Source organism: Uloborus diversus, chromosome 8, assembly GCF_026930045.1.
Source record: "Uloborus diversus isolate 005 chromosome 8, Udiv.v.3.1, whole genome shotgun sequence".
In the NCBI taxonomy this organism is placed as follows: Eukaryota; Metazoa; Arthropoda; class Arachnida; order Araneae; family Uloboridae; genus Uloborus; species Uloborus diversus.
The window spans coordinates 131655028-131668524 of NC_072738.1; the positions used below are offsets into that span (position 1 = coordinate 131655028).

The following is a 13497-nucleotide window of genomic DNA, read 5'->3' on the forward strand; positions in this document are numbered from 1 at the left end:
CATGATTTTATGCATTGTGTGAGTGTGTCGCCTTTCAACCTTTTCATAAAAGTTGATTTCAACTTGAAACTTGTCACAGTGAGAATTCCGCTCACTATGACAAAATCTGAAAAGGATGATGTTCATTTTTTCCTGCATACAACGTTCTAGTAAAAATGTAAAAAACATATTCTGGGGCTCTGAATCTTTTCTTTTCTTATCAAACAATCGTTTATTTCTTGCTTAATTTAATTCACTGCCATACACTAGACTTACTATGAGACAGGGGCGCCGACTTGCAAAAATTATTGGGGGGGCTAGACATCACCAGGGACTTAGGAGGTTCCCCCTCCCCCCCAATAAAAGTCAGATTTTTGTTCCTTGAAAATGCCAATTTACATATTTTTTGGTGTGTATAATTTAAACAAACAAATGTGAAATGGCGTTTTCAAAGTAAGACAATCTAAAAATTTGTATACAAATTTTCTGGTTCAACTAGATCATGTCACTTGTCTTAGTAAGAGGCATTTTTTTGTTCTTTTTTACGGGGAGCCGTGCAGTGCCGTAGCTAGGCATTGAAAAAGGTAGGGCACTTGACTTGCATAGAAAAGCACTCCCAGAGACGCCGACTAAAAAAAAAAATATTGGAAGGGGGGGGGGGGTCATACTGGAAAGTCTTGTAGCGGGAAATGTTCTAAATTTGAGATGAAAAACAGTGAGTTTTAAAGCATTTTAAAGTTATATAATGAACATTAGAACCCCGAAAACTCGACAAGCCTGAAACATATTTTTTGACTTTGAAAAAGGGAAAAAATAAATACAAACATGCACAGTATTTTTGTAAAATGGTAACTTAATTTACACATGTTTTTTAAGACCAGTTTTTTTTTTTCATTAGTGATATCGGCTAACATATTCAAATGTAAACGCAGTCTCTCAATGTCTAGGTCATTTTTGAAAAACAGTTGATTTTTCAAAATTTGTTTCACCTCTGTTGAATAAAAGTAAGCACTCTTGTTCAACTGCAATGACCTGTGGGAGTCCAGTGTCCAGTTGATGTAAATCGCCCAATAATGCAAGATTGCGCCATTTCGCAAACCTCATCAATGTATTGCCTTGTAGTACTTTGGGATTTTGAAAGTGTGCGGTGCGCTGGCGTCATTGTTTTCATACTTCTTTGGTATACGTCGATTCTGAGGAAGCGAAGGATGTTGAATTTGTTTATTTTGTGAAGGTTTTTCTTTTAAACACAATACCCAAAATTATTCAAAACTATCACGCCTCCCATTTAATAGACAAATCAAACCCTCGTATATTTTTTCCAGATCAGCAAAACTTAGATGAGCGCGTCGCAGCGCTGCCCACCAGCAACTGACTTGATCCGTAAGTTCGCGAACTGGGACAAATTCTAAGTGTGCTTGCAACACCGTAACACTATCATTATTCACACCATTTGTTTTCAGTTAACCTGCTTACTACCGCAATAATTATTTGTTTTAACTCATTACTGAATGTATTTTACAAGGTAACTAATATTAACTATCTTCAAACAAAGAAAATAAAAGTTAAATTTATGAGTTTAGAAAGCATAATATAACTAATAATTTTCTTGATTTATTGGGGGGGCTCTGCCCCCTCAATAATATTTTTGAGGGGGCTCGGGCCCCCTCAGGCCCCATGGAGTCGGCGCCACTGCTATGAGATGTATCAGCATTTAAAGTCCTTATAACTTGCCTGTATGAAGTTAATTTCTTTTTAATTGTACCGTGGAGTAAGGAATTTTCAATGTACCAAACCATTGTAATTTCTTGTTTTGATCCCAGATAATGGAATATATGGCTTATTAGAGTAAATTTTCATGGCAAATTGGATATTCTATTAAGCAGGCTTGACTGTACCAAACTTTCTGCAAAGAAAAGTAGCAGACTAATTTCCTTTTTTTAAAAATAAAATTGTCTTAATATTTTTGTAGAAGCAATTATCCTTAATTTCTATGCTAATTGAATCGTTACTTTTTATGACCTTGGTTGCACTTAGGAGTTATCATGGTTTTTCGTTCTCTCCTTACAAGAGCGATATAATGATGAGTTGCTGTATTTAAATATATGTTAAAACTATATTTTTAAATCAGATCTTGTGTATGTGGTAGAATTTTGTTGCAAAACTGGCTAACTTATTTTTCTTTTTCAGTTCATCAAAAATATTGGTAAAAAGTTTGAAGTTGAAACAGCTTGTCTCTCTTGCAAATTTGCTGTTGCCTTCCTACAACATTATGCTAACAGTGGTGCTACTGAAAATGATATTGGATCTATTGTTAACAAAATTTGCTCTTTATTTCATATAGAAAAGCCCAGAGTTTGTCATGGATTAACAGAACTGTTTAAAGTATGATATTTATGTTTAGTTTTAAAGTATTTGTGATACAACTTTTAAAATAGCTTTGAAAATGCAGTATACTCTCGATATCACAAAGTCAAAGGGACTGTAAAAAAAATTCAAGATATCGGAGTTTTCGAGATAACGAGGTCATAATAATAATACAATAACATTCTAAAAATTAGTTACGATAGTAAACTAGTATGTTGTGGCCATCACGAAACTTTCTTCTATATTTTTCTTTTTTTTTTTCTGATCCCTCCCCATGCTTGACGAGGAAGCAATATTCCCAACAAAAACAAAATGACACATGCAAAAACTTGACGACTATCCCAATGTCTGAATTATTGCAAAAGCAAAGCAAAGAGCGAAAATTGAAAGTTATTTTAAAAGCCTTGCTTGAATGAATTACAAATATTTTATTTGTTAACAAACATAAGATGGCAACAGTTCAAAATTTTAAATCATTGAGATAATATTTCCTATCATTTCCATACAATTAAAATCACGAGAAATACGCAGACGACAATCTATTACGATTTATCTTTCTTATTGTTGCATTAATAAAAATATTTTTATTCGCAAAAAAAAAAAAAAATCAACACCTCTTGGAGCGATCGGCGTCAAAATAGAACCAAAGCCTGTTTACATATGGATTCACATATATTCCAAATTTCAACCAGAACGTAGCATTACTTCTTGAGATAGGGCACTCAAAATGGAAAAAAAGAACGGGTGATTGCGCTACCCCCCTTTTAGCTGTTGACACAAAAATAAAATCAGTTGTTATACCCACTAAGGGCTACTTGCCGATAAATTTTTCTTTCATTCCGTTCATCATTTCATGAGATACAGCAGTCACAATTGATGACAAAAAACGTTCTACAGCTCAACCCCCGTTTGAGTTATTGACACCAAAATTGAATCAGCACCTGTTCCTGTTAATACCAACATATGGACCAAATTTTGGTTGATTCCGCCAGTAACTTCCTGAGGAATAGCAAGCACGCGTAACTCGAAAAACGTCCCATTGCTCCACCCCCCTTGGAGGAATTCGCGCCAAAAACTAATGGGCACAAGTTCACATAGGGGCACATATGTGTACTAAATTTCGTTCGATTTCATGCGGTAGTTTTTGTTGTAGAGCGGCCACAAAAAACTGGTCACACACAGACGTGACACACATACATACACACACACACACAGACAGACAGACATTTTCCAAAAATGGTCGAAATGGACTCAGCACACCTCAAAACGCTCGAATCCTTCGAAATTCGAAAATTTGCACGAATCCAATACTTTCTTCTATATATTAGATATAGAAGAAAGTAAAAATAAGTGGAAACATGTAATGAAAGTTGAAACAAAGTCTTAATACAATAACAAAAATTTTAATTTTAAAATAAGCCAAAAATAATGGAGAAAAAAGAATGCTCCAGTAAAGTAACAAAGTTTTACTAGTCTACCATGACTAAACTTATCAAAGATTTGGTTTACCAAGTTGCAGAATGGTTTCAAACGAGTTTCAAGTGCCCAGGAACCAAATAAGTTGGCCAAAGGACTGCATCATTCCCTATGTCTCTAATGGGGTTTTCCGTTCATTTCCATTTTCACAGAGGTGGAAATAGGGTCAAAAAGTCAAACAAAATGGCATGAGAAGGAGCGAAAAGTTTTAGGTAAGTTTTTTCGGCTGCATAGGACTTAAATTTTCTGACACACTCGGGCATTAAAATGAAAGTGACAGTAGATAAGCTTCTCCGAATCATTCCTAACCCCTGAGAGAAATATTGAGGGGTGTGAGAAATTTTTGGAAACGTTCCTCGAGTTGCTTCGAGACAATAAACTGGTTTTTCTGAAATAATTATATTTTACTTTGAAAAATATTCGACATAACAAGGTTTTAATTAAAAACTCTTTGACATAAGAATGAAAAATAACATTAGATAAATACACAAAATCAAGGGGGAAAATAATTTTTCATCATATCAAGGTTTTCGAGAAATCCAAATTCAAGATATCGAGAGTATACTGTCTTTAATTTAAAATTCAATGATCTTTTTTTCATTTGTTTCTACGCGGAGTTATAACTAATAGAATTTTGATTCTGAATTATTTGCTTTTTCCCTCCTTTTTTCCCCATGCAGAAAACAAATTCTTCCTCTTTGAGGAAATCTCTTGAAATTTTATGAAACAGAATTTTAAGTGATTTTTATGTGCAAAAGCATTAGAAGAGTTTTAAATTTCCTATCGGTCATGATCCAAAATCGAACAAAGACCATAAAAGACAAAAATAGATACTACATTTAAAAAAAAACCTTTTAAAGGAGAAAAGGAATGAAAAAATAAACCAATGTTCTAAGAAACCAAACTTTAGTGATTAATTCTGCAAAAAAAAAAAAAAACTTTGATTGTAATTTTCTTTTGGTTTTTGTTATGCTATTTCTTACTAATACATTAGAAAGTCAAAAATCTGTACAGCTTGGAATCAGAGATTGTACAGATTTGGGGGCCATAAAATGAGGAACATTATTTTTAATCATTTAAGCAGAATAGTACATGCTAACAAAATCAATAAAACATGTAATAGCAGTTTTTTACTTCTATCTTTTAATTATACATGGCAAAAGCTATTGTATATTGAAAATATATATAGCGAAAGCAATAATATAAAAACTGCAAAAATTATTTCTGAAAATTTCAGAACATCTGATCAATTGTAATTTATTTTAAAACTTGAGTTTATGCTGTTTTTTTTTTTTTTTTAATTATCATTTAAATCTTTTCCAGTAACATAACAGTATCTTTAAAAGTGCTAAATATTTATCTTCTTGTACTTAAAAAACTATATAATTGAATTTTAAAAAATTGTGAGTGGATTTTTGACTTGGGTAGATTTTGTGCACTCTACTGTTCAAATGGAATCTAGACTTTTGATGATACTGAGTTCCCCCAACATGATGTTATGCACTTACATCATTTCAGATTGCTCTGGGCTTTGGTATTAATATCTCTAACAATTTCTCACAATTTTTCTACAAATTTCTCACCATTTCAGGGCGAAGTGACATATGTTTTGGCTAATGTTGCTCTGGACCCAAGTGAATTTTGTGGTGTCCTTATTGAAGGATGTGGGAAAGTTGTAAATCCATTGCATAATTGGACTATTCCTCTGACTCCATTTCCAAAGCCACCAGTGAGGCCCCCATTACCACCAAAGGTTTGTTTTATTTGCTACCACTGTGATCAGAAATGCATATTTATGCTGTTTTTAATATGCAGCAAAAGGCAGTTAATATACATCTGTCAAAGATATTAGAAATTGTTGTATTAAGTCATATCAACAAAGGGGAATCAAAATTCTATTATTATGAGCAATGAAAAAAATAATAAATACAGTAACACAATAGTACTATTTAAAATTGTCAGTCTTTTTATAAGTAAAATCCCTTTTAAATATCAGATAGTGTTTTGTACTAAAAAAAAGCACCTAGCTGTTTGTTTAAAAAATACAAAGAACACTATTTTTGGCATAAGCTTTCATTAAATCTTGGAAGTAGAAGAAGTTGTCGAGAACTCCTAATATTTCTTTCTAAAAAAATGTAGGGCAATGGCACCAGTATCAGACATGCTTAAGACATCGCTCTCAGGTTAACTCAATTTTCTGAGCCCTTTAATATATTTAGACTTTTAAAACTATCTTTACCTCATGCAATAACATCTTATCTAATGTTTGGCTGCTTCTGGAGCCTCGTAATTAGTTAATTCTATTGTTATTTGCTCAATTTTGAAAAAAAGGTCCGACCCGCAGTATCAGACACCAAAAAATCAGATGGAGATCAGACCCCAATCTGATGATACACAGTAACAGACAGTATGAGGAAAGGATGAGTATTGGGTATAATTCTCTTTTTCACTTCAAAATGAGCAAAGGTTCTTGATCGGACCACATGAAAATTGCTCTAGGACCATTATTGGTCCGCAAACCTCAGGTTGAGAAGCATAGGCATTGGGCATGATTAGAATGAAAATTTGTAAGTGTGAGTCATCCTGTATAAGTTTCGAGCATTTGATGGTTTTGTAAAAAATTTCAAGACTGTGTAAACTTAACTGTAAGAAAATGATTTGTGTCTAAACATTAGGTATTGTAAGGGCACCAGTAACAGACATGCTAAAGACATCACTCTCAAGTTAGCTCAATTTTCTGAGCCTTTTCACGTATTTAGACTTTAAACTATTTTTGTCTCATGAAACTACATCTCATCTAACGTTTAGCTGCTTCTGGATCCTCTGAATTAGTTAATTCTATTTTTATTTGCTCAATTTAAAAAAAAAAGGTCCGACCCCCAGTAACAGACACCAACAATTCTGATGATACCCAGTAACAGATAGGATGAGGAAAGGATAAGTAATGAACAGAGTACCTCTTTTCTTTTCAAAATATGCAAAAGTTCCTTATTTTTAGAACTAAAGCCTTAATATATTCAAATGAACATGAAACACCAGCTGACCTCGCGGTGGCTGTTCCTAACCTTCCACCACTGCATTGTAAATATCAACTGACTCTTAAAATTCACTCTGATAGCACTAAGTGGTTGCACTGTATCTATGGGCAACAGCAACATCAGTTTTACTCGTCTAAAAGACTTATTTTTTAAATCTAAACTTACAACTATCTGTTACTGGGCCCTTGTCAGTTACTAGTGAACTTACCCTATGTGTTGTTTTGCATTTTTCTAATGGTGAAACATAAGTATTATAAACATAATTATGCGGTTTAAAAATTATAACGTGTGTCTTGAAGTAAAACTTTCATTTCATTAGTATGTCAATCAATGCTATTGCTATTAAGAATGATTAAAAGGCATTTGAATTCAAAATATGAAAGTGAATTTGCTTGTCTTTAGAAATGTTTTTCAGTTTTTTCAAACAGAGCTCTTGTTTTCATCCCTTAAAGGAAAGCAATATCTTTTGATGTCCTAATTGAACATGATTACTTGCCTATAGCAGGGTTGGCAAAAACCCGGGTTTTTTTTTTAAAAGCCCATGGACCCAGGGTTTTTTGGGTTTTTTTTTAAATAAAACCCAAAAAACCCAACTAAAGTTGGGTTTTTTATAAGAAATGTGGGTTTTTTTTGTCTTTTTTTAGGGAAAATGTAGGGTACTTGTAGAATATTGGAGCCTAAGTATATGGACAAAGTGCAAAAATTGTCTTCGGGTAAAAAAAGCTGGAAAACTAGTTGAAATTCAGCGTTTTCTGGAGAAAAATATAAAAGACGAAAAAACCCAAGAATGGTGAAGTTTCAGATTTTTTAATTTTCATTATTACCAACAGTTAAGGTAAAGTTACTTCTCGAGTGATAAAATCTATTGTACGTTTTTAATTACTACATTTTTTTTTTGCATTTTACTTAAATGTATTTTATTTTGTTATGTAAAACTACTGTAGAACCTCAAGTAGTTTAAATCCCTTTTTACTGAATTCCAGCTTAATCAAGATATTTCTTTGAACTTTATGTTGCATGTTTTTCTATTTCTGTGTACAGAGTAAGAAATATTAAACTTTTTTGTAAGATAATGAAAATACTGTACCTGTTCTGTTTTCTGTCGACCGTTTGAAAAATCTGTTTATTTCTAAAAAATATACCTTGTGTTTATTCGAGATTTGTGACGTGTTGGTTAGCAGAAAATAATTCACATGACAGCCTTTTAACTAGATTAGTTTCCTCTGTACAATCTACAAATATTGAGAAAATCAGACTGACAGGACTTGGTCAATATAATTTGAGTTATTTATTGACCAGTTAAAGAAAAAAGTTAAATACATTTATTTAAAATCTGAAGTATTTTTTTAATGCCGTTAAGAGTTAAGAAGTGCTATTCAAGTTCAAAATTCATTTTTTATGTTCATTGTCTGCGGTGAAGAACAAATAAAAAAGAAGTTTAAATTGTAAAAGTATTTAAATTAATTATTTTTTTAAAAAACTTCTCAGAAAATTTAAAAAAAACCAAAAGTGGGTTAAATAATGGGGTTTTTTAAATGGGTTTTTTTAAAAAAACCCATTGGGTCCAACCCAATTGGGTCCAATTCGGCCAACCCTAGCCTATAGTACATACTTATATGCCAGTTCAGATGCTGTCCTAACCAAAATCGAATTTATCTTGCAAAATATTACATTACCTTCTTCCAAAAATTATTTGTGCATAAAATGTGCTTTATTAACTTAAATACATTTAAAATGGGACAAGTCTTATAGAACATGTTGAAAACTGTCCTCTTTTTTTCAGAGTCATATACTTTTTAATTTTATTATTATTATTTTTTTTTGTTTAATGTTACATTAGTGGGTTCAGACATCCTAGTCGGGCAAATGTAGAACCTTTTGTTGAATATGTCACTGAATGTGAAAATGTTGCAGAAAGAGGAGTTAATAACATCAAAAGGTCCGATGACATTAACATGATTTTGTATATGGTCAGTTTGCCAACAAAAGTGTTCGAGCAATTTTTCAATGTTTATAATTGTACTTTAAGATTTAGTTTCTTTTTTTCCAGAAAACTTGGAATTCTTTGGATGTGTCTTATGTTCCAGAAAACACAGCTTGTCTTCGTTTACCTGTAAGGCCTCTATTTTCGCAACTGTTAGTCCTAGAGGCATACTTCCAATTGCAAAAGTAGTCAAAATAAGACACAGAGTTAACATATTTAAAGTTTTCAGAGGAAGAAAAAGTTAGTGAAAAGATAAAAAAGTTTAACTTTTTATATATTTCCCAGTTAAGAAAAACAAGTCAAACACAAAAAAATTGACGCAAGTTTAACCATTTTTCACCTTCACCAACAAGGTTCAAAAATATCATGATATTTTCGAAAATATTGGATAGTTTGATACATATCCGATATTTTAATATGTATCCGATATTTTCAATTAGCACAAACTAAAATCTTCAAAATAGTAAATGCATCCTCAAATCTCTCTTTATTTTCTTATATTATAATTACAATATGTAGACTTAAAATTAAGGTTTTTTCATTATTTATATCTAATATTTCATTTTACATTCCTGTCAATTTTAATGGAGTTAATTTAGCTTCAGCTCTTTACTCAATTTTCTTCTATTAACTACTTTTACAGTTTTATGATTCAGAAATACGTAATATTAGGGTGCGTCTTATAATGCACTTTTTGAAAAAATTTTGAATTTCTTATGGGGCACCCCTTTAATTGCTTCCTTTTGATGAAAAAACACCCACTTAAAAGTTTCATAGAATTTGAACAAAATTTAGAGGTTGCTACCAGCGATTAAAATTACGTTCATTATGAAAAAAATAGAGTAAAAATATATTCCCAATTTTCTATTGCAGTATTTGACATCAACATGAAATAGGTTGGTTAAGGTAGAAACATAACCCAAATACTTATTTCCTACACATACAAAAAAAAATAATAAGCATTTCATGGTTGCTATGCTGTGTAATAATGTCAAGCAGAAATCATGCAAAGGTTCCACTACGCCATTCATATCATTGGTTTAAAATTTCAGTCTTTTACATTCACCAATATTGTAATTTTTTTTCCCCTTTGTTTCTAGTAATGTGAAATATACAAGCTTTTTTCTGATTGCTACTCATCATCCAAACTATTTGATAATATATCTTCAAGAAAACTTGATGAAAATACCTTTATGGTGAAAAATCTGAATGTTGGTAATGAAATCCTCTTTTTTTTCCTTTGGTTTAGTTCTACAACATCTGCTGTACAGTGTTTCATTGGAGGAGTTGTTCTTTTAGGTTTCTTTAAGAAAGAGACCAATTTGAAGTTTGTGTCTCTCCAGAAATGACACATAGATGTCAAATAAAATTACTTGAAGCAACAGTTTCCTTCTTGTAAGTGAAAATGCTTTTCAACAACAAAACACCAAATCTAGATAAACTTTATTACAAATTCTTGTTCTTCAGCATCAGTCAAAGTACTACATTCAGTTACAACAGAGGTTAAAAAAATAATTTAAAAAAAATACTCTCACTACGGTTGATTCAGATTCTTCATGATTTTCTTTCCTTCAAAATTTCTTCTTTTCACGCAAGTTCTGTTGCCTTTTTAAATAGAGATTAGTTGTTACCAATTTCGCCTTGTCTTCCTAGTTTTCTTTCAGTTAGAAATAATTTCTCGCCTGGAAGTGAAATCTTTCGGAAAGTATCATCAGCTTGAGCAAGGTCAAGCAAATAATCTAATGATGGATTCCAATAATTTTGTTTTTGATTATTGAAATACAACTCTTTTAATTTTCTTTTTGAGTTCTTAACTGATAACTTGTGTTTCTTTGAGTTGCTAACCAACAGTTAGTTAAGAGGTTGAGAGTTGATTGTAGCTACAGTTAATTAACATGATTTAATAAAATATGAAATAATTTCAAAGTCAGTAACAATCTAATTTATTACTAATTAAAGTTAATGACAAAAAGATAACATAAATAAATACTATAATAATCGATGCAAAAAAAGTTAAGATTTCAAATTTTGCAGCAATGGTAGCAACCTCTAAATATTATTCAATTTTTTTTTTAAGATATGTGAATTTTTTTTTCATCCAAAAGAACAAAATGAGAGTGCCTCATGAAAAAATAACATCTTCAAAAATAAGACGCACCCTAACGTAATATATGCATTAGTCAGTGCTCAGTCATAAGACATTTTTTTTTGTTTTGGAGGAATGTTTAATATTTAACTAGGCACTTTTAATATGAATTAAAATTGTTTCATCAGTAATAATTTTATGAATATAAAATACATGTAAAAAAGGAATATTCTATTAATTTGTTATCATAATGATGTATTAACATATCATAAAAATATAGTACATAACTTTTTGGTTATTTTTAATAATAAACAATATTACTATGATTAATATGTTTTTTATATTGAAAATACCGTAGTTGAAAAAATAAATATAGAAAGTATCAAAATATCATGATATTTTCAAAATAAATATCGGATATATATTTTGATATATATCGTCGAACCCTGTTCACTAAGATATGAAATACAGCATTTTGTAAACTTGAATATCTTCTTGAATTTTGGTTGCAATTGTTTCAAACTTTTTGTGTTGGCAATATTTTTCAATGGAGATTATTCCCCTAATTACAATGTAAGGGTCTTGGAAACTATATAAAAAGTTAGATTTCATATTTTTTTCACCAGTTTTCAGTTTTGCTTCAAACTTTTTAATGTCTTAACTCTGCCTTTTGTTTTGAGCATTTTTGCATATGGAAGTATGATTGCAAAAACAGAGGTCTTGCAGGTTAAATGGGGACATGCTGTGTATTTATATATTTTATGTCAAATTAGTTAAGTGACTCCTAAATTAGTTCAAGGAAAATATCAAGAATTTTTTATTTACTTATTTATTTTTCAAACTAAACCTTCATTCACTTTTCTGATCAAAACATTTATTCTACTTAAGGAAATGAGTCGTTCAAAATCTGTTGCACGGTATGTTACTTAGAGTTGATAATGCTTGCATTATTTTTAGTTTAGTTTTATAACGTAACATTATGCTGTAAATTCTTATCAAGCCATTGTGACCATTATTTTATGTGTTTATAGCCTGGTGCACCAATTGCCCGTGTCTTACATCTATCCGATGTTCACCTTGATCCACTGTACCAAGAAGGATCGAATGCAGATTGTGGAGAACCATTATGTTGCCGAGAAGATTCCGGAAAACCAGCAGGTCCGAGGACTACAGCTGGTTATTGGGGTGATTACCGAAACTGTGATTTGCCTCTACGTACCCTAGAAAACATGCTTTCACATATAAATCGTACTCACAAGGTAATCTTGGTCAAACTTATTTTATTACTTATGCTTTTTTTTTTTTTAACTTCATTTTTCTTGTCAATTTTGTATAGTGAAAATAATTTGTATCATAGGGATTCCAACAATTCAGCCATGGCATTTAAGTAATTAATAAATAGCTCTTTTTTTTTCTCATAAGTAAAAGTATAGCTGACAATGTTAAAAAGGAATATTTTCAAAAAATTACAGGCATACGTTTCGAGGTTACTAGGAACCTTTTTTTTCAATGCAGAAAGATGTTTAGCTTCTGGGTGTAAAGACACCTTACACGTTTTTTAGACAGCGTATCACTTTTGGAAAGGCTTGTTGTAACAAATATATTTCCAGCTCCAAGAAACTGTTGGAGGCGCTGTAGTCACTGTCTACTGGCTGCTGAAAGAGGTAAAACAAACAAATGCTGTAGCGTATAACCTGCTTTTAAGTTTAGTGAGTGACAGTAAAGTCTTGCGGATATTTTGGCCTATGTAGAAAGAGATGAGAAATTGAAAGAGTATTACTAAACGATAGAAACTAATGCAAATCTCATAGTAAGTTGTTCTCAAGCAGTTATTTCCACAACGTTGAATTCGATATTCATGAATTCTTGATAGACTTCAAACTACAGTTTCATTTAGTATTGTTATTTTCTAAGCATTAGTAACTTTTATGTACACTTTGGTGACATTTTCGTTATTTGATGAAATTTTTATCATATTGTGCACTGAGGTTGCCATAAGGTTGACAAAATTACATTTAATGTAATATTTTTGGCAAATCTAACCTGGCAGCATTGTGAAAGCTATGCAAATCTTCATCACAGCATTAAGACACTGTCATATTAGGTTGCCCTGGCTATAAGACAATATTTCTGATATATATGATTGATTATCAAAAGAGGAAAATGATACAGTTAAACTTCCTTAATACGAAATGTCAAAAATCCAAGAATTTGTTTGTATTAGCTGTTGTCCGTAACAACCCTGAATGAGTGATACTTTGAAAAAATGAAGGAATGCTTACCTATATTTAAAAAATATTACAACCAATACATACATTGTAATCTAACTGTTAGTGCTTTCAGAGAAAATCACTTGTTTCTTATAAATGAATGTTTTTGGAAAATATTGAAAGAGGAAAAAGATAATCGCGGGATATGTAGGTTGTAATCCATAATGGACGACGAAGTTTTATCATCAATTGAATGGAAATGTCCACAGGTAAATAAATGTACAAGCTTTATTTTCTATGCAAAATATTTAATATTGTCTTCTTGATACACAATTGGACTTCTACTACCTAGCAAAA

General features: G+C 31.3%; 1 protein-coding gene across 1 annotated transcript in view; it reads left to right on the forward strand.

Moving 5' to 3' along the window:
• The window catches only part of LOC129228597 (sphingomyelin phosphodiesterase-like), a 61263-nt gene that overhangs the window by 36358 nt on the left and 11408 nt on the right, over window positions 1-13497 (forward strand). Inside the window, exons 2-4 of the mRNA XM_054863280.1 lie at window positions 2170-2364; window positions 5414-5575; window positions 11962-12189. Coding sequence (XP_054719255.1) covers window positions 2170-2364; window positions 5414-5575; window positions 11962-12189 — 585 coding nt within the window. The remainder of the gene's footprint in view (window positions 1-2169; window positions 2365-5413; window positions 5576-11961; window positions 12190-13497) is intronic.